This window comes from Grus americana, chromosome 9 (genome assembly GCF_028858705.1).
Source record: "Grus americana isolate bGruAme1 chromosome 9, bGruAme1.mat, whole genome shotgun sequence".
Classification (NCBI taxonomy): domain Eukaryota; kingdom Metazoa; phylum Chordata; class Aves; order Gruiformes; family Gruidae; genus Grus; species Grus americana.
The window spans coordinates 27995056-28016645 of record NC_072860.1 but is presented as its reverse complement, the minus strand read 5'-3'; the positions used below and the strand labels follow the sequence as shown (position 1 = coordinate 28016645).

Sequence of the window (21590 nt, the reverse complement as noted above, 5' to 3'; positions counted from 1 at the left end):
TACAGATTTCCAGTCAAATTTCTCCCTTTTCTCTCTCTCTGTGGTGAATTAGGCAGTTACACTTTTTTGGTTCACCTAAAATTTTTGAAATGAGTCCTTTTTTTGTCATTTTAGTTGAGTCTGCTTACACACATTACCCTCTACTTTTCAAGCTTTGTTGTAGTTAAGGCTGTCCAATGGCATCTAGTTAAAAAATCACATGTATGTTAAATGACTCCTCTATTCCTACGTTGCTTGGTGAAATTTTCTATTGTTTGCGTTGGGCTGACTTTGAGGTACCAGGTAATGTCAGGACGGACCTGCAGGAGCAGATGGCTTGTTCTAGTAACCAGGACAGAACTCTGCAAGGATTAATGCAGGAAAGGTTGAAAGTGAGATATTTATATTAATTTGAACACCAATTCTAGAATGGATATAATCGGCATTTTCCCCACTCCTGCCTGTAAGAAAATGCAGTATTTTTGTTCTCTAGACTTTTTAAAATGTTTTTCCTGCATAGTTTTGGTACTCCTATTCCCTTTTCTCTTCGGTGAATAAAACCTTATTTGTTCTTGTTCCTTCTTCAGATGTTCATTTTGCAAAAGCGCTTCATTTTTATAACTAATGCTCAGTTAGTACTTTATCAGCCTCCCCTCTTCATTGCATCTGTTCTGCGGATCATTTGCTGTGCAGTTACATGAAGAAGTTGCTATTCAGTTTCCACCTTTCTTAGGGAGGAGGAAGGTTGCCCCTCTCAAGCAGCAGACATTTTAGTGTGTGTAGCTAGTAATAAAAGATTTCACAAATTTCAGGTGCCATTTCTGCCTCAGAGGTAATACAGGTGCTTTTAGGAAGGCAGCAAAAGTGAGTGTGGTATCTGGTTTGCGCGAGAGGAATGACAGCAACTCATATTGCTGCTTCTGATGTTTGCCGATTTATTAGTAAAAAATGAAACTTAATAAAAATGAAACTTAGTAAGAACGAAACAAATATCTTTTGCTATTTGGTTGGTTGGGAAATCTTATGACAGCTCTGAGCTGCCTCTCCGTGCAAGAAGTCACAGCTGTCTCCCTCCTGACAAGAAATCACTCAGTGAATGAGCATGTAAGATCTTGCAGAGAGTATGTGACTGCATTAATTTGACAAAGGCAATGAGTCTGCATGGAAACGGGCACCAAGCATTGCAGACATGCAGCCGCTAACCTTCCCTGTGCATCATCTCTTTCCTTCTCTTGAACTGACTGGAAAGAAATGAAAAGCCGGAGAAGGAAGGAAGGTGCAGGCTGCTCTCGCTCCCCAGCCCGGCTCTCGCTTCGCATACGGCCTCGGTGCCTTGCAGCCTCCTCCGCGCAGGCAGAGGTGGCCTCCCGAGCCAGCGGTCCCGACTCGGGAATGGGGCAGCTCCATCGGACATAACGCTCATCTACACCGCCTGTCTCCAGGCGGCAGCTCCTTCTCTCTCCGCCACCTAGTCGCTCGGGGAAGCTTTGCGAGGTGAAGAGCGTGGTTTGTCGCTGCCGGGGCGGGGGGGCTTGTTTGTTTGTTTCCTGCCCCATCACATTTTTATGATCGCAAAGAGGAAGAAGCCTTCAGGTCACCCGGAGAACTGCTCGTCCGGCAGCCCGCAGACAAGGGCTCCTTTGACTGCCAGCAGCTTCGCTCTGCGGAGGCAGCGGCGAGCAGCCGGCGCGAGGAGCGAGGAGCGCCCGGGCTTTGATGTCCCGGCGATGCCGGCGCCCCGCGCCCCTGCCGCTGCCCGCGGGCGGGCCGGGCGCTGAGCCCCGCCGGCGGCCGCCCGGCGCCCCGCCAGCCTAGCCTGCGCGCCGCTTTCCCCCGGGACCCGCGGGCGCTGCCCCGCCGGCTCGGGGCGCTCCGCGCCGCCTCCGCCCGGCGCTGGTCGGGGATGCGTGTGGCGGCCCCGGGGCCGGACCCCTCCGAGCACCAGCCGGTGAGTACGGGGACCGGGGCCGGCGGGAGCGGGGCGGGCACGGCGGCGGGACGAACGGACGGGTCCCCGCGTGGCTTCCCTGCCCCGGCCGTCCCGCGGGGATTTCTGACCGTCCCTAAGTTAGGAGCCTCCCCAGCGTGCGCGCTCCGGGCACCGGGAAGTTGTTGGGTGTCGGGGCGGCGTGCCGTCGGGGCGGGCTGCGGGACGGGCAGCTCTCGGCCCTGGGTCGCGCCTCCTCGAGCAGCTCCCCGAGCCCGCGGGACGCCTGGGCACCCCGCACCGGCGCGGCAGGGCTGAACCGCCCGGCGCTCTGCAGCTGCGGCGGGAGCCGAGCGCCCTCCCCGCGGGGCCCGGCCGGCTGCAGCCCGCGGCGGCCCCGGCCCGGCAGCCCCTCCCCGCCCAGGGCGGCCCCGGCCCGCGGCGCCACCCAGCGGAGCGAGAGCCTGTGCCGCCGGGTCGGGCTTAGCGCCGGGCCGGGCTTAGCCGCGGGCCAGGCTTAGCGCCATCCCTGCAGTGTAGTCGGTCCGGCGGGGGTGAGAGGTGCCAGCTCACGGATCGGGCTGACTGGCGTGATGCCCCGTGGCACTTAGTCGTCCTGTGTCTTGCTTTTACCATGCCTGAGGGTAGCTCGTCTGCATAGTACATGCTACAGCAGTTATTAAAAAAAAAAAGTATTCTTGTGACATCCTACATTTTCTGTAGAGACTACACGGAGAACCAAGTAAACCACAAGTCCATTCATTTTTAACGTACACATCCCAAAAAGAACAACTAATGCATTAACTGCCTGTGCCACCTAGACCAGGATCAGTCAAAATAATTTCAGCTCTCTGTTCTATCTAAGCTTTAGTAGGCAGGGTAGAGGGGATCACAGAAGCACTAAGAGAAATGTAAGACGACCATAATACCTAGGCTTATATCTGCTCAAATTATTCTTACATTTTTGCTGTGCTTGCAATTAGCACATAAAGAAGCTTTTACCTGGTGTTCGTTAATGCAGATGGGATAAGTTCTCTAAATAACTGGAAGTAAAAATCAGTCAGTGGGATGCCTTTAAGCATGAGGAACACTCCTGCAGGAACAGAAAGATTAGCTCACTTGGAAAAACTTAGCTGACTGTAAGGAACATATTTGCACATGAAAGGTACAGTGTTTCTTGCTGCTCTAATGAACTGTGTTTTCAGTGCTGTAAAGACACCATCAGAGTCAGAAGATAAGTATCATTTCTTAAATTAGGTGAGGATTCTGGGGGCTAGTCAGTATTTAGTCAATATAAATAACATCTTTTGCTGCTTAATATGATTAGAAGCGAAAATGGTATAATGGTTAATTTGCCTTTTTATTATCTATGAATTTATAGCTCACAATTAATGCAGGGTAAATTTCTCTACATAGCTCGCTGTTTTACGTGGTTCTGTGGGATTTCAGTCCTGCATCTCGGATTTGACCAAAAGCCTACTCTTCAGAGAAAAGCAGCAGCTCATGAGGAACATGAAAGCAGTTGTAAATGGTCCCTGTAGGTTTAGAAAGACAGAGGCTAGGCAGACCTTGCAGGGTTCCAGCCTTCTGAGCTGTAGAAGACCCATGACTCTGGCACTGCCAGTCACTGCATACATCTTGATGTCCAGAGAGTGGTGACAAAAGGGGAGATGGGACATGCTGAAATAAAATGTTCTCTCATTCATTGACAGAAACAGTGTTAGTGTGATAGTGTCCAGGGATCCTCTGAGACAGGTATTGTGTAAATACATGGAACGCCCAGTCAATCTCTGCTGACTTAGGTCCCTAACACCAAGTTATTTGACATCTTTATTTTATTAATAAACATACACACTTTAGTGACGTTTTTGCAGTGGAGGAGCTAGCGTTCTAGGTGAGGTGGACATCAAAGAGAGGGAGAGATTATTGGAAACTAAGGAACAGGAATTGGGCAGAAACAAGGTCCAGAGGAAAAGCAAGGACCGGATATCTGAAAGATTGTAGCAGCTTGAGGAGACAAGCCAGCAATACAGTTAAAACAGTTTAAAATAAGTTCAAGTCAGACTTGAATGGATGCAGAAACTGAGAAAGGTTCCCTTACTGCTGTTACACTGACTTACAGAGAGTGTGGAAAAAAGGGTGTGATGAATACAAGAGGACTCGAATGCCCTGAGCTGTACCACTGCTTGACCTTCTTGTGAGGGGTCTGGTGAATGTAGGTGTTTCCATTATTTTTCCCAGGGGAACACTCATATTCTTCCCCATTGAATGGAAAGGGTGTTTATCTGGGGATGTCAAGATCCCCAGGAACTGCTGTGAATAAAAACTGTTGAGTTTTCATTGTGAAATACCAAGAAATACATTGCTGTGTGTATAGGAATTTGACTCTCTCATCAGCAGAGGAAAGCTTGGCCCTAAATAAGTGCAAGCAGATGAGAGAGCAAAGAACTGTAGAACAGCAGTACTGCAAAAGGTGGCCAAGTTATCTCTAAAGAGTGACAGAAATACAATTTTAAAATCTGCTCTTGCATACAAGTTCTGTAAATGAGTGTGAGTCCATTCACACTCCCACCAGTTTTGCATGCATATGTGTTGTAGTTACTCCTGATTTATAGTGTTTTAACCTCAAAAGAGAGGCTTGGTTGCACTTCCTTAAAAATTACTGTGAAGACTCACTATCTTCAGTGTGAATTTGACAGGCTCCCAGCAGAGCCTGATTTTTTTTTTTTCTATTTTTAGAGACAGCTGTAAAGCTGTAGTCAAGAATTGCTTACATAATATTTTAATAAATGACAGCGAAGCACAATGGCATATTTTGACCTTTGGCATTAGATAAGTAATTGACAGATTAAGTTAATTTTTATTCAAGCAGAGAGACTTGCTTTTTGCTTGCTTGTGAACTCCTATACCATCATACAAGATTAAACCACACGGGTACATTTTAAAAATAGGTTTGGGTTTGTTGGCCTTTTTTATTTGGTGGCCTCTTCACGTGAAGGAAAACCACTCTTCTCCATGAATGACAAGTAGCGCATGGTATGTACTTGTGTGTATGAGTGTGTGTGTGCATACATGTGAGACGAGGAGAGAATTTTAAATTTCATGACTGACGTTCTGGTAGTGTTGCAAATAATTTGAAGACTCACCTAGAAAACGTCTTTGTTACTGTGCAGTTCAGGAGCCAGTTTCAAGACCTATGACTCCAGTGAATTTTCCCTTTTCCTTTTTAGACGCTGGGTTATGGGCAAGTCAGAAAGCCAGATGGATATAACTGAAATGAATACTCCAAAACCAAAGAAAAAACTGCGATGCAGTGGCCTGGAAATAGGGCTTGCTGTTGTAGCAATTCTTCTAGCTATTGTAGCGATCACAATGATAGTTCTGTATGCAACATACGATGGTGAGTACACGTAAAATGTCTTTGAATATACATATACATATGAATATAGAAGTATTTTAACAAATTACAAAAAAATGTTTTAATAAATAGAATCCAGTTGTTAGTATATAGTAAAAAAAATTTGAAGTTGCACTATATTAAAATATTGTATTAGAAAAGACTATCTTGCATGGTATATATACTGCACTACATAAACCATTAAGAAAATAAAATAAAATAAAATAATGAGGTCAGCTTAGAATTATTTGCATGATAGTAGAAAATTGTATCTTACCCAGTGTATAAAATTAGATGGTTAATAGCTGCTATATCATAACCATATTTCATATGTATGTCACTATACCAATTATCTGAAATGTAAAGCTGCATCCACACTTCTTATTGCTAGACACTGACACCAAACTGCTTTTTCTAACAGGGACTCTATAAATTCATTTGTTCACTCAAAGTTGTAAACACAAAGCATCTGCTTGTTCTGACTTAGCAATACTTCTGTTTGCAATTAGTGCTTCAGTAAGCAAAAAAACTCTACAAAATGCAACACTGATGAAGAAAACTAAATTACAGCGCTTCTTCCATATTCCTGTATATGTATGAAAATCCTATTTTTTCCTTTTACAAGCTGTTGCAGCAAGGACTCCCAGTGAGTGTAGTCATAGTAAGAGGTTTTGTGATACACCAGCCATACCAACATAATTCGAAAATAATTCCTTTCAGGAATAATTTTTGGAAAAGAAAATACAGAGAAGCTAAAATTTCCATTTGGGGTCAAGCTAGAATGTTTCTTTATATTGGAAATGAAATGCTTTGTTTCATTTTAAAGTACTTAACAATTTTGTTTAAACTTTTTATTATAGTCTGGTTCAACTATGGAATGGAAAAATGACATTCTGAAATAAAAAATAAAAACCTGTTTTGTTTCTAAAGTCTCAAAAGGAAACATTTTCATGTTCCTGAACCTTGTATTTTGTTTAGAAGACTTCAGAATGAATGTCTCAGAATTTTCATATAATTCCTCAAAAATCTTCGTGTCATTTTAAGGTATTGCTAAATTCTAACTGACTTTGCAACTGTTTTCAGTCCATTTGCTATTTTTCTCTAAATTTCTTCTTTGTTATAAAAATAATATTTTGCCTACCTCTAATTGATGGATAGGACATTTTCCTCTGAAGACTACAAAAACTCCACATGATGAGTGACTAGCACCGAATGACCCTAGAGGGATGAAGATGTTGGTATTGTTAGAGCCTGATCCTATAAATGTTCACTTACTGAGTGTAAGGTGTCCATTCATCTTTATCTTACTGTACACTGCAATTAAATGCAATCCTAAAGTGACTGTCAATGAAAATAATATTTGCAGTAGATTTTATTATATTGACATTCAGTAAAGAATGAAGACTATGATTGTATTCTCTTTTAGATGGGGTTTGCAAGACATCAGACTGTATAAAATCAGGTAAGAATGAAAATATATACCTTTTGAATTAATTTATGTATTTTTAAACAAAATTACCACCATGTAATGTTCCCATTTAACTGCAGACAAGTATGGCACATTGACACATGGGATCTGCTAACTCAAATAATTTTCTTAGCACAGTTGTTATACAAATGTAAAATCTTGTGATGTGATATTGTCAGATCTTGCAAAGTCATCAGGGTCTGGCTAGCTTAAGACTTAGACTCTCCAAAGAATGCCTCCAGCTTCAGAAAATGCTTTAAGTGAATCAGAAGATGGCTCTTCCCCACACCCACCTCCAAGTCAGAATTCAAGCAGAGGTTATGTCTCTAAAGAAGGTACATTAAAAGAAAGCCTTGATCATTGATAGCCCTTAAAAATGCCATGCTGCTGTTTGAGGACATGCAATATTAATCTTCATGTCTAAAATAAAATCCCCAATTTTGTAGCCTGACAAGGTAACTTCATCACTCAGTCACAACTGCATAAAAAATTCTTAATTTACATCCTGGTCTAAACTCTACTAGAAAGCTACTGAAATGCATCAGAGAAATGCCAGTTTCCATACTATATATCCTCTCGTAGTAGGTAGTTATCCATGCTCCTCCTCTCCTCTCACCTATAGGTCTCTTATCCTTTCTGTTTTGTCAATTAATGCTGGTTTCCCTTTTTTGCCTAATTTACTTCTAAATATCCCCTTTCTCTTTATAACACTTCCTCCATCTCATTAATACAGACTGATCCTAGGCTCGGAAGCAGCCTTTCTGTCTCATTCCTCAAAAGAAAGGAGCATATAGCTGGCTGTGCCAACACATATTTCAAAGGGCTCTACGCCAGCTCTGCCCAGCTTTCTCCTTTCATGCCACTTTCCATGCCCAAACAGTTGAGAGTTCTTCATGCCCTTGCAGCAGTCTTCTCCAAGTCAGGAGGAGAGCCCTGCATTGCCAGTGTGTAATCACCTTGTTCTATTTGTACACCCCTATAACAGGTCTCTCTTGATTATGCATTTTTCTGGGAAGCTTCTGAAGATGGGACTCCTGAAATCACTCTCTTGGTGTTACTTTCTGGCAGGCATTCCTCCTTTGATTTCTCCACCCCTGTAGAATAACTTGGCCGCAGTTCACAAAGGCTGTGGCCCAGTCACATAGGGTGGCAAGAAATCTAAAACGGAAACTCAGAACATGGATCATTCCCCAGCACCCACACTGTGACCTCTCATCTTACCAAGCAAACATCTTGAATTTTGTTCAACCATGGTAACCTCCCATCGAAAAGCATCATAAACATTCTAATAGCTATGTGTTATCTTCATGTCAAGTGGAACTCATAACTTATACGTAGATTTTGTACATCATGACTGGCCCCTCTGGAAGTTAAAAGACAGCCCTAGGAGGAGCCAGAGACCCAGTATGTCAACAGGAGGCACAGGAAAGGTGGTGAGGAGTCATAAGGAATTTGACAGTCAACATGCAAGAAAAATGCATGGCTTGCAAGCAAAAGTGTATGTAATTTAAGTACAGTTGTTAAGGAATCTGAGGTACACAGCACCCCTTGGGACCATTCCAAAAGGTTTTGATTCATAGGCCCATTTAGACTTGCAGACATGCCAGAAACACTGTAGAAAGGTCATTATATTGGTTTCCTTACATCTGTGGGACTACTTGTTTTAGGTCTCATTTTAGACAGTAGCCAAAGTAGCTGGGGTAGTTGTCCCCACACCTCAGTCCTGCTGGAGTCCATTAATGAAGCGCCAGTGCAGTCCGTTGTCTCAATAACTGCATATTGTCATCAGCACAGCCTAAATATCTTAGAGGATTTATTTCAGGTAGTCACCACTGTCTTTTAGTTACACTTCTAAGGTGCTTTTCTGCCACCAGGAAAGCTCATGCTGTGGTTTGAAAGATGTTCAAATTAGTTATCAACCTGATTTTTTTTAATCTCTGAAGATGCTCATTTTCAGCTATCTGTCAAAAAGAAGTTCAGGTAGACTACATAATGATGAACGAACTCAAAAAGCTGTAGAAGGTTTGGAGAGAAATGAGGCATGATGTAAACTGAAGATCTAGCTAGAAGTGGCATGAATTAAGCAGAATAGTTTTATGCTTCTGTTAAAAGATTTAACAGCATGCAAATATTTAAGGAAATAAATAAACATTCTTACTGAATGTTAGATTCTCAATACAGGAGTAAAATTGTGAAAGGATTACAGTAAGGACATTGATGGGGAAAAGTGGCAGGCTTACAAAATTCCATAACAGGGTGAAGAAGGAGCTTTTTTTAAAGATACAAATTGCCTCAATTCAACAGAGATAATCATGAAATATAAAATCAGAAAAAAGGGTAGATAGACCAAAACACCTCAAAAATAGAAAGGTACAGTGTGGTTCTAATGTCATAATGTCTTTTCATTTTTTATTAAATACAGCTTTATTTTATTCATACATTTATCTCATTTACTTACTATGATCTGCTCTATAGTCTACAAATTGTCTAGGTCAAACATTTAAAGATTAAGTCCTAAAGGAATGGTGAGAATTCAGTCTCAAAACATGTGAAATGCCAGGGTAATGCTATAAATGCATTCTATGAAAGTGTTTTCTTCTGGCAGGAAAATGAGCTAATTGACATCATAGAGCTTTTCTGTAATCCACGTTCTGCTGTCCCTATATAGGACATGAAAACTGATTCACTGCAGACAGGGGGACTACTCTTGTGAGTAACTACTACTATGTGTGCAAGAACTGCATGCTCCAGCCTGGAACACACAAAATTTACAACTGCGCAAAATACAGCTTTTTGTATTTTACCAGGTGTTAATACTTGGTGTTTACATACCGTACTGTAAGAGTCCTGAGAGGCAACCAGTGTATCTGATTAAATTATAATCTTTATAATTAAGTTTTAGCTGTAGGGCTGTACCTCAAATAAGATGTAAATAGATGCAAAAGCAATGATGTCAAACTGGAACACTTTCTTCTGACCATATGAGCAACCTGGGCTAGTGGAGGGTGTCCCTGCCCATGGCAGGGGGTGGCACTGGATGGGCTTTGAGGTCCCTTCCCACCCAAACCAGTCTGGGATTCTATATTATGGTCTGTAGCAGTAGTACGTGTTTTGGCCTAGCAAGGGTCAATTACCAGAAGCAGCTAAAAATCTGCATGGTCTGCCTATTGTAGCAATGCACCCTTACCATGCAGGAAGCAGTTAGGATCAGGGAGCCCCAACATGAAGTTTGGATGTGCTAGTCATTACAGAACTGTCAGTTCCAAATACTGTGTCTGTCTGTAAATTATTTAGAATGGATAGCTCTAAGCAAAGTTGGGAATTACCAGTTTGAATTTAAAATTGTTATTTATCAACTGAGCCAGGATTTCCATGTCCCACCATGGTATAATGCATTTAAGGTAGAAATTGCTATAGAAGTGTTGGGTCTTCTCCACACTTATATGGCCCTTAAATGAAATATAGTCAGATTATGAAAAGGGGAGGCAAGTGTTGGTAAGGATGTAATCACCCAGAAGTCTTTTTCGATTAGGTGGTCACTAGAGTGAGTGAATTCTCGGCTCTGGAAGCAGCACAGTGTGAATGAGGAGTCCAGAATGGTTAGCTGGCATCTGCTCAGGCCTTCAGTGCTCCACAAGCTTCAAAAATAGTTCAAAGAGTTTGTCAGAATTATATAATTTAAAAACAAATTAATATTTTTAAAATGCAATGTAAAGTGCTTAAGCCAGAGAAATAAACTATTATTGGTGTTTAATAATAATCTTACTGGGATGAATCTACAAGTTTAATATTACTTCATATCAGGATTTTGTAACAGTTCCATCTTTAATTTGGCTGCTTCTTCCAGACCATGTAGGATAACATGCAGGAAAAGTTAGATAGATACAGATAGAAAGCAAGAAGTATTAACTTTGGAAAATTTATTGTGGTCTTTCAAGAAATATAATTAGGAATAGACATTAAGTGAAATGGTAATGCCTTACACCACAACTGACCAATAATGTGACAGGTTTTTGCAATGAATTTCAAAATTTTGCATTAGGTACAAGCCACTGAAAGAGAATCAAGTGAAGATACTGACAGAATTTAAAGTACATGTAATAGAAGAGTTTCAAATAAATGACCAGAAGAAAAAATGTGATGAAAATTCAATTGGTTATACACAGGGTAAAATATCAGTAACTGCATGATTATGTTATCATGGTTTGTGAAATCCATTGCAGTGTAGCACATGAAGATACTATGTAATTTGTACATTTGAACATTTTTTTAATAAGGTGACATACTCTCTTCTAATTTTCCTGAGCTCAGACAGCACAGACTCATGAGAATAGGGAATTCTGCTCTCTCTCATATCAGTTTCACCTAGGTAAGCATATTGTGTTTCTGCTATATCCTCCCCAGGTCACTGGTTGTTATGTTAGCTTATATTACTTTATTTGTAAGCTATTAAAGCAACAACAGGCAATCAGGAGTACTACAATAAAATTAATCATTAAAAGTAATTGAGATAAAACTACATTCTTCAGTGACAGGAAATTGAATAAACAAGTGAGAATAGGAACAAACCCAAACACTGGTTCATCAAAGCAATACTGAGGACTAATGAAAAGTATACCATGTGTTATCTGTAGTTGTATGAATTAGCCTGTATTAGAATGAAAAGAACAAAATATTCATCAGTCTCACACTGCTTATTTCCAGAGCAAAAATGTCTCAGTGCGTACAGCCATGAACTTACCATAAAGCTTCTTTGGGCACAACTTATAGATAACTTAGAGCATGTTTAGGATTCTGTCCAGCCTAATTGGTCCCACTGACTTTGAAGGGGCAATTCATGCATCATTATGCTTCTGGGCTTCGTTGATAACAAAATCACATTTCATTGATTTTAATATATCTCTGGTATCAGCCAAATAATGAATGGTTATCTGTGGTTCAGACATGCAAATTACGCTCTTGAGGAGAGTATTTTTCAGGAGAATATTTAATACATGTATTTTGCATGAAGCCCTAAGTGAAAGACTACAGTTCCCATGACTGAGCTCTTTCATTTGCAGTATTTAAACTTCAAGTTTTGATAAAAGATGATTAGCTAATATTGGCTAGCCTGGACTTTAGAGCAGCAACGTTATGATAGATGCTTATTTTAGTGTCATAGTGGTAGGCAATGAAGATTAAACAGATGCTGACTACAAATAGAGCAACCTGATTCCACAGTTAAAGCAAGGTTTGATATTACATAGACTGTTAATAATTGCTCAGATTTATGCAAGATACGGATTTCTCCTGGGTTTTGTTGTTTGGATTTTTTGCAAAAGTGATGACAGTGGATAAGAGCCATCTTTTCTTGGTGTCAGAAAATTTCTCTACCCTACCATTACTTTTTGGCAGGGCTGGCACACTGCTCTGAGTGAGCCAGCTGTGGTCTGGTCCTGGCCCTCAAAGTCTGTGTTGCTGGACTAACACATTCCAAGAAAATCCAAGGGACAGTGTTGCCCTTCAGATGCTGTTCCAGCCTAGCAGAGAGATTCATAAGGATACCCTTAAAACAGGACATGTTAGGAATAACTAACATCTAATAACAAGTAATTGCAACTTCCCTGGCAACCCATTCCAGTCTTTGAGCACCCTTATAGGTAGAAATTTTTTCTTCAGTTCAAAAGGAGATTTTTTTTCTTATTTCTGTATGTGCCCATTGCTTCTTGTCCAAGTTGACAGGCAGAAGGGAAATTCCTTACTCTAATAGACTGGATAGTACGATTGGATGCTTGGCTTTCTCAAGAATGGGTAAAAAACAAGTGTCAAACTTAGTAAATATGTGACTGAATTTCATGATCTCTGGCTGTTGGCATGATCCTTTCAAATTGAGGTCAGCCTGCCACTGACTTCAGAAGGAAAAGAATCAGGTGCTAGGCATTGTACCTATTTCTGCAGTGGTTTTTATGCTACTTAGGCAGTCTAAAATAGAAGTGCCTGTGTTCATGGCTTTTTCCATCTTCCAAGCACTGGAACATTGTAAAACCATCAGATGTTGGCCTAAAATACAACGCTCTTAAGCTGACTGAAGATCCCAAGAAAAACCAGGGGGGAGACAGATCAACATAAATACTATAGACTGTCTGTCCTCCTCTCATTTCCCCCAGCATAAGAGACATGGAAAATATTGAAAGTACTGGAGAAATAACTATAAATATTTGACTCGCCCATGTGGGAGGAATGAACACTTGCTATCACAAGCCTCACTGTTTACTAAAAATAATGTCTGAAAAATGGGAAGGATATTCAGTATCCTGGGAAATTCAGAGGTCTCACTAGCTCTTGCTTGACTCCTTTCTGGTGGAGGCTTTGTGCTAGCATACTAGTGGTGAAAGCAGTCTAGGTGGAAGAGAAAAAAAAAAAAGCACAGAAGGTCTATGAACAGCAGCTGGGAAATTGTCATCAAGGAATGAGATTTCACTAGAGAATCCCATGTCATGCTCAGGCAGTGACCGGTTAGTCTTTGACAAGCCACTTCAAGAGGGTCAGCAGGGATAGCAAGAGGCAGTATCAATTCTAGAATAAAATGTGGAGTAGGTCTAAAAAAATCAGTGTAGGTTCAGGAGAGCATTAATAGGAAAACTTCACTGACAAGTAAAGTCATTATATTATTAAAATAGATTGGATTCAGCTGAGCCTACATCATACTTTGTTACTTAAATTACATTATAGTGGATACTTAACCTCTGATATGTCTTTTGCTTTTAATTTCTCTTTTCCCCACACTTCAGTACAAAGAAGTGTAAGTCAGTAAATGAAACATCTTACATTTTATTTAAAACTGAGCAACGACTCATAAGGAGTAGCCACATTAGTCAGTTTACCCATCAATAAACACAGGCAACAGAAAAGATGTAAGTTATGGGCAGCAAAGGAATAGTTAATTTGTTGTTCATTGACTTCGTTTGGTCTAGAACATTCAAGTAGGCTTGAGCCTATTCTAAACTAAAGGGAATATATTTATTACTTCCCTCTTCAGAGAAAACAAGTGTATTCATTTATTTTCTCTCAAGATTCTTCATGCCTTGATTTGTCTCGTATTACAGCAGCCCGAATCCTTGAGAACATGGACACCACTGCAGAGCCTTGTAATGATTTTTACCAATATGCCTGTGGAGGATGGCTTAAGAGGAACGTCATTCCAGAAACCAGCTCCCGTTATAGTAACTTTGACATTTTAAGAGACGAACTAGAAGTTGTTTTAAAAGGTCAGTGGGGTTTATGTTTGTGGACTATATAAAGTTTCTTCTTTGGCTTACATGTTATCCTAATAAGATGTGGTTATCTATAAAGCTTAAAATACTAGCAAGTATTTCAGTTTCTTTGTGCAGTTCAGGACAAATCTACCACAAACCGTTTGCTTGGAGAATGCTGTGGAAGTTACGTTGTTGTGCCTGACACTGGAGTGGAGTTGACCAGACCTGACCTTTCTGGTCTCTGCATATTATAACATGTTATACATGTATAATATATTATAACACATTATAATATGCTCATCTGCATATTATAACAACTGAAATCATATCATTACCTCATGCCTAACAATAGCAGCCAAGCTAGGTGAAGAAGAAGGAGGTCTGCCTGTGGCCAAGTCAGCTGAAATGCTGGAAGTTGCTCTCTGGTGCAGCCCAATGTCCTGCATATCTGTATTCCATCAGCCAAATCCCAAAGATCAGGCAAACGATTTTCTAAATAGTCACATCGTAAACTTACAAATATTCTTTTTTCCACAAAATGTAATAGTGTCAAATTGTCCATATTTCCCTTTTTCAGATGGAAATAACAGTGTCAAGGAAGTCACTTTATACTCATGAAATGTTCTCCAAACCACTCTCTCCAGACTGAATATCCTTTTTTCACTTGCATAGCTTCTGGTTTTGCCAGGGTTGCAGTTTATGGATGCTACAGTGTTCCTTAGGCTTCAGTTTCTGTGGAGCAAAGCGATTGTAAAGTAGTAATTGGAGTAATTGTAAAGTAGTGGCAAGAGTGGGCTGCCCCACAAGGGAAGGCAAGCCAGGAGCCGCTTGTGACTCGAGGCAGGCAGGGACAGGAGCCTCACAAACAAGGGGCTCGGTCCCACAGGATCCAAACTAGAAGAGCAGAGCAGGTCCAGTGACAGTGACCACGTTCAGCCAACAGCCTCATGACCACCAGACAAGTCCCTAGTCACTTAGCAGGTCTCAGGCAAGGTCCCACATACCTACAGGAGCGTGGGCAAGGACCATGGGTACGGGGCTGACCTGGACCTGGCTGAGCCAACAGGCATAGGGTGCACAAGTGGAGGCACCAGATGAGGCTTCTTATGGCTCTTTCTTACAGTTTAGCCAATTTAGCTGTTTTCACAGAAGCCTGATCCACGGTCGCACAGCTGCACCATACCAAAGCAGACCTTGAACATACACAGCTAAACTCGTGGCTGCAGTGGAGAGATTGCAGGTTAGAATTACAGGAAAAGGTGGTTACAGGCTGGTCAGTGCAGTTAGAGCCTGCTGGTACACTTAGGGCCCTGACACCAATTTTCTCACACAATGGCTTCATCACCTAAAAACTGTCCCTGAAAAGTCAGAGCATTTGTATTTCGCCAAGGGTGATCCACAGAGTATCTCCCTGACTCCTTGATGCTCAGCATATTAACACAGATGGATGTAGTTGCAAGCCGTGTAATCTCCAGAGTTTTTTCCCCTCAGGTTTGGAAAGGCAAACCTTCCCTGGAATTTGAGATGGACACAGTACTTACCGTCCACCCTCTGGTCTTCAGGATGGTATCCGCTATGGTTCCTTCAGTATCTTTCCAGTAAAGATCAGATATTATGATATATTTACTGTCTGTGTGTTTCAGATGTCCTCGACACACCAAGCAGTAATGATATAACAGCAGTGCAGAAGGCAAAAACTCTGTACAGATCATGCATAAATGAAAGTAAGTGTCTTCTGAATTTACTGCATATAGGATATATAAATATCATCCAAAGAATCCCATCTTCACAGTCAGCTATACCTATATCCTCCTAGTTCTTTGTGAAAACTAAGATGTATCCATTCTATAGAGTCAAATAAGAATGTCAATAGTAAAATTAGTATTGTATCTCCTGTTTTACTAGCTTTGATATTTTAGGCGAGATTACATTACTCTTCAGTTACTAGTTTGCTGCAGATATTTAAACTCAAATCCTTTCAGAAATTATCAGGGATGAGGTAAAAAATAACTGGCAAACTAGGCTTCTAGAAAGACAGGGAGATCATTTATTTCAAGAATTTGAGCTAGATGCTGCCACTAGGATGAGGAGCAGTAAAACAGTTAGCAGTGCTTCCTAAATCACATGTTTTTATAGTTTCTATAATGTTTTTAATACTTCTCAAAACTATTATTTCAAGCTCTCTGCAGAGTGAAAATACATTTGTTCTTCAATGTCGTGGTCGCAAGGATTTGCATATGCTGTTTGCAATCATTACTGAAACGTTTTTTAAATCAAATGTCAAAGCATAGTCATACATCAGAGCATACTCGTATTGTGGTGATGGGGAAAACATATTTCTCAGCTTCATTATTCTGAACTCAGCATAATATGTGTGGTTTAAAATTTTATTTTGTTTTTAATTTTATTTTTCCAAAAGCTACCATCGATAGCAGAGGTGGAAAGCCTTTAATCAGTTTATTGCCAAATATATCTGACTGGCCTGTAGCAACAGCTAACTGGGATTCTTCCTATGGTAAGATAATCTGTTTATTTCCTTTTCTGTTAAAATTTCTAAATTACTGTGCTTTTTATTGCTTACCAAAAATAGAGCCTGAGTATACCTTTCATTTGCTTAGGTGCTGCTTGGACAGCCGAGACAGCTATTGCACAGCTGAACTCCAGATATGGAAAAAAGGTCCTTATTAATTTTTTTGTTGGCACAGATGATAAAAATTCCACAGCACATATCATTCATGTAAGTCTCCCTGGGTGGCATCGCCTTGTTGATCATAAAAGTGCAGCAAAATAACTAGAAGCATAGACGTAAATGTTAACCAGGAGAAACATTAGTGATTTGAATTTTACCAGAGTAAGTTGTAGATGAGTTTGTGAATCTATGTAGCTTTCAAACTTAAATTACCAGTTTCGCAATGCACTGCCCGTTCTTGAAGTTCATCTTTCTGTGCTCTCATACACTGTTACTCTCACTGAGATGAGAATAATGGAGATATATATAGACTGTATACAGACACAATTTATGTGTACACTGGAGAGAAGACAGACATGATCTACTCATATACGCATGCAAGCAAATAAGTAAACATGATTTCCTTATCATGGACTTCAGACAGAAAGCTCTGTCACTGAAAACCTGGGCTACGCTCCCAATGGCAGAAAGCCCACGAAGGGGGTTGTGTTTTTACGAGGTATTCAGATGCCAAAGTACTAATGGGACCTGCAGTCAGCTGGCACAGATACAAAAGTGGCTGAGGACATTTGCATAAGGAGTATGTTGAGAGTGCCCTGCCTGTAAATGTAAGATGATCTCTGAAAATGGAAAATCCAGAGGAAGACAGTATTAGTATGGTGAATCTTCACCAGCTACTCCTGAGATGCAACAGTTACAAGAGCAAAGATCTAATCTTTATTCTCAATGGATATATAGATCCTCGACTACTTTGCATGTATGAATTTCAAAGATGCAGTAACTGCCTTGATTGTCTGTGGACTGTTTTGTCTTCTGCACATCCACTGTTTTCACACCAGTTACATGTAACATGCATTGTTCAGCAACAAAAAAAAAAAAAAAGCAAACATGAAAAGAAAGACAAAAAATGTAAGAAGACTGAAAACAATTAAAAGAGGGCAACAGTATGAGAGAAACTCCCCTTTGGCCAGAAGATAATTTGGCAAGAGTGAAGCATCAGCAAACTAATTGAGAAAAGAATAGTACAATGCTGTGCCATTTCTCCTTAAGCACTTTAAAATTTTCATTTGAATTTATAGATTGATCAGCCTGGGCTTGGCCTGCCTTCTCGTGACTACTACGAATGCACCGGTGCATACAAAGAGGTAAGATGAAGCTGACAGATCACTGACTACATTTTAGAAGTTTTAGCCCATATTTCCAAGGCAGACATATCCTCAAGAGTTGGGATAGGCAAAGAGCAGGAACAGCTCTTCCCCAAACAGATTCCAGTACTGCCCCTGAGAAACATTGCTGAGAGAACTGGGGAAACTGGAATAGAAAAGTAATAGTGATGAGCATTTAAACATGGTTGATCTGCTGGTGAGAACAGCATGTGTGACAGGCTGGAGAAAGAAGTTTGAACGCGGGTAAGTGTACAACTAGGCAAGAGAGCCAAAAGGGAAATGAAGAGTATACAGAGAAATGAGATTAAGGACGAGTAGAAATAAGTTAGCTAAGAATGGGAGGGAGTATAACAAGTGTTGTGAAGATGAGGTGTTGTAATATTATGCCATAATGTTAGTGACCTAGTTTGCTCTTCCTGGCAGCACTAGGAGCCAAGGGGTTCTCGTCTAGGCTCCAGCTGCCAGTTCGTACCAATTGTCTCTGCGCCGGAGGAGAAGCCTGCACATTCCTCTGGCGTCTCTACACCCCAGACATCCCGACCTGTCTCCCTTCCTGTGTCCCTCCGCTTCTCTTCAATTCCTCTTGTGATCACTGAACGTGTATGTGGAGGGAAAGTAGTAGCTTTTCCACGCAATTCCTGTATGGTTATACAAGTCAGAAGAGGAACAGCTACTTGACTTTTTAGCATCTCTTGGAAGGAAATAAATGTGAAACAATTTAGCTTTGTTACACAGCTTCTGCCAGGCTTCACAGCTGAGTCAAGAGGTACCTTATAACTGTCAAAGTTGTATTAGGATATGAGTGCTTATGGATCACCTCTCTTCTGTCACTACAAAAAGGATGCCATTTCTGAACTATCGACTGGCATCGATTGGCAAGTGCTGCAGGTGTCAGTGGAGTCCAGATGGACTAGTCGGATCACTAACAGGCTTAGAAAGAAAAAAAGAACCAGTCAGAACCAAAGACACACTTTTCTGCATGAAAGATCTGAAAAGATCACAGTCCCCTAAGTCAACCACTGAATAAAAATGCCACAGCCAAAGTATGTGATATCATAGAAATTGCTTCAGCAATTGTTTCCCTGAAATCTCATACAGTCTTCTTTAATTCATGTTTAGTTCTTACTCGGACACATTTTTGTTAACCTGTTGGCACTGACACTGCATATCCCTCGCTGCTAATCTTGGATGTGCTTGAAGTCCTTGAGAGCTGAAGTGTATGTATTTGCTGCAGTCATGTAGCTGAAACTGCTACCACAGTAACCTTTAATTAGCCAGTTTTCTTCTGTGTAATTAAATGCAGAAGCGATGAGAAAGTGTACAAAACATTTGGGGTTTGTAGGTATTTTGCTGACATGCTAACAGTTAGTACTCTGATACTGATTACATTTCATTACAGATCACATACTAGTAAAGACAATCATTACCATATTAACTGTGCGGTTACATTATTATCACGTGTTATGGCCTCTAGGAGCTGGCTCATGTATCACAATTTGCTCCTTTTTATTACATCCACTGCAGCACTAAAAGTCAATTCGTGTTCTAATCTCTGACCTACCTGAAAGTATCATACTTCTTTACACTGCTGGAAAGTAGAGGAAGAATTATTTTTTTAAAAAACAGAGATTTATCACTGAAAGGCAGACTCCTTCTTACAAGCATGAATACTTCAAGCGGCAGGCGTTCCTCCTTTCATTCCCTGCGCTCTGATAGCAGCCTTTTCTTGGCTCTGTTTCCTGCTGTGTCATTCTACTCTTTGAGCTGGACATAGCAACAAGCTATCTGCCTCCTGCACTTTCACCTCAGGCTTTGTCAGGACTTCCCACCACAAACCTACAAGTGGAAACTGTGAATAAGATATTTTTAAAATCTTTTTCTCTTTTGAGATACGTGACTCCTCTGCTCATACAGGAGTTATTCTGATGTCTAAGTTCCCAGTAAAATATCTGAGAGTATTTATACAGTCCATCTGAAATTAGCTGACTTAGTTCTTTGCTATCTGACCATACAATGGTCTCACTTCAGGTCAAAAATAGAGTCCACTGATTGGTACCTGAAGATCTCCGTTGGCTTAATGGTTTGGGGTAATGTCTATACTGAATTTTTCTAAATTGTGACCTGTTGTAGCTGTGAGTGGTGTGATGGGCTTTTCTCTTTCTGGTAAAATAATCTATCACCTTGATTGAAAGTAATGCTGAGAGTTCAGTCCTTCAAGATGCTGTGAGCCACCTGCCTTTTTGAAGTCAGCTGTCATGAGGTGCTCAGAGTTTCCCAGCACACACAGCCTGTTACAGCACAGCATTGTTGGTAGGTAGGGGAGGCTGGCAGATGGATGGCAAGGCAGTTAGTTATCAGAATGACTGTATAAACGGAGCATTCGCTAATGGAGTGCGTCCTACTGCCTTAGGAGCTGAACATACCAAAATATTTCTATTAATAAAGTTGATGACATGCACACCTTATTAATTCTAGGCTTTATCACTGGTTTAATAGATTATGCTGTTTTGCATAAAATAATTTATTATTAGATAGCTAATCTAATGTATTTTTATTTGCATTTTAAAAGCAAATAAAACAGCATTTCTATTGGTAGAAAAATGAGTGTGGCTTATCAAAGAGGAATTAGAATAATACTGAGTTCCATAAAATATAATGAGATCTGTAGATATTTGAGAGTGTAACATTTAAGAGGAAATACTTCCCTGTTTACATTCTTATCCTTGGTGAATTCTTTTATGTTAAATTTAATATATACTATATTGTCTATAGTATATCTAGCTATACTAAATTTAGATACAGCAACGTGATTTCTAAATGTTCCAAGAAGCAATAGAGGAGGTACACTGCTTCTGAGAGCAATTTTCCCACAACATTAATTCAACAGAGTCCATCAGCATTTCTCTCGGTTTTATGTTTCTGGGAACATTGCTCTTTGGAAGTGGTATTTTTGGAAGTTGTAATTAAACTGAGCTAGAAAAAACACGGGTGATGGTTTAAATATGGACGTACAAATGTCTCATTTTAAATAATGAAAACACAGTGCAGTAGTTGGGAGTGTTTAGCTTTGAACAGTGCTACAAATTATACAGCAATTTTCCATGAGGGAATTTGCAGAGTTAATTTCTATTTGTGATCTAACAGTATTTCAGAATAAACTACTATTAAACTGTTTAAGAAAGGGATGAAGAACTGTAGTTCATAAAAATGAAGATGAAATCTTAAAGGTAATCAAGGTACGCTATCCTTTGAAGAGTTTTGTCTTTAAAATGTTTGTATTTTTTCCTGCAGGCATGTTCTGCCTATGTTGATTTCATGATTTCTGTAGCTCAACTAATCGTACAAGAAAGAAATATTTCTGTGACAGAGAGCGAGATTTCTGAACAAATGAGAAGAGTTATGGAGCTGGAGAAAGAGATTGCTAATGTAAGAAAAACATTTTTGAAGTATCCTTTAAATAACTGACTTTTTTCTTACTACCTAAGAAAGCTAACTGTAAACTGAGTTCTTAAGTTACTTGCTAATGTTATTTTGTGGCACCAAAACCTGACCAAAAATGTATGGGGCCTGGAACACCTAAGAGGAACACATAATAAGAAAGACATGCCTTCTAATGAGCAAGGGAAAATATTTGAGTTAGCTATTTTCCAAATAGCAAAATGTTTTATCCTAATCTGTTCACAGAAGCCCTTCAAGAGAAGGGAAAGCAACAGAGAGACAGACTTGGTT

General features: G+C 40.4%; 1 protein-coding gene across 2 annotated transcripts in view; it reads left to right on the top strand.

Moving 5' to 3' along the window:
- The first annotated feature begins 1146 nt into the window (after positions 1 to 1146).
- MME (membrane metalloendopeptidase) overlaps positions 1147 to 21590 on the top strand; it is a 53710-nt gene continuing 33266 nt past the window's right edge. Inside the window, exons 1-9 of one of the 2 annotated variants that reach the window (XM_054835874.1) lie at positions 1147 to 1927; positions 5137 to 5306; positions 6730 to 6765; positions 13857 to 14018; positions 15650 to 15730; positions 16426 to 16521; positions 16625 to 16743; positions 17775 to 17840; positions 21153 to 21287. In XM_054835874.1, coding sequence (XP_054691849.1) covers positions 5147 to 5306; positions 6730 to 6765; positions 13857 to 14018; positions 15650 to 15730; positions 16426 to 16521; positions 16625 to 16743; positions 17775 to 17840; positions 21153 to 21287 — 855 coding nt within the window. In that variant the 5' untranslated portion in view covers positions 1147 to 1927; positions 5137 to 5146. Of the gene's footprint in view, positions 1928 to 4816; positions 4943 to 5136; positions 5307 to 6729; positions 6766 to 13856; positions 14019 to 15649; positions 15731 to 16425; positions 16522 to 16624; positions 16744 to 17774; positions 17841 to 21152; positions 21288 to 21590 lie in introns of those variants that run through there. The other variant, XM_054835876.1, reaches the window with a different exon arrangement.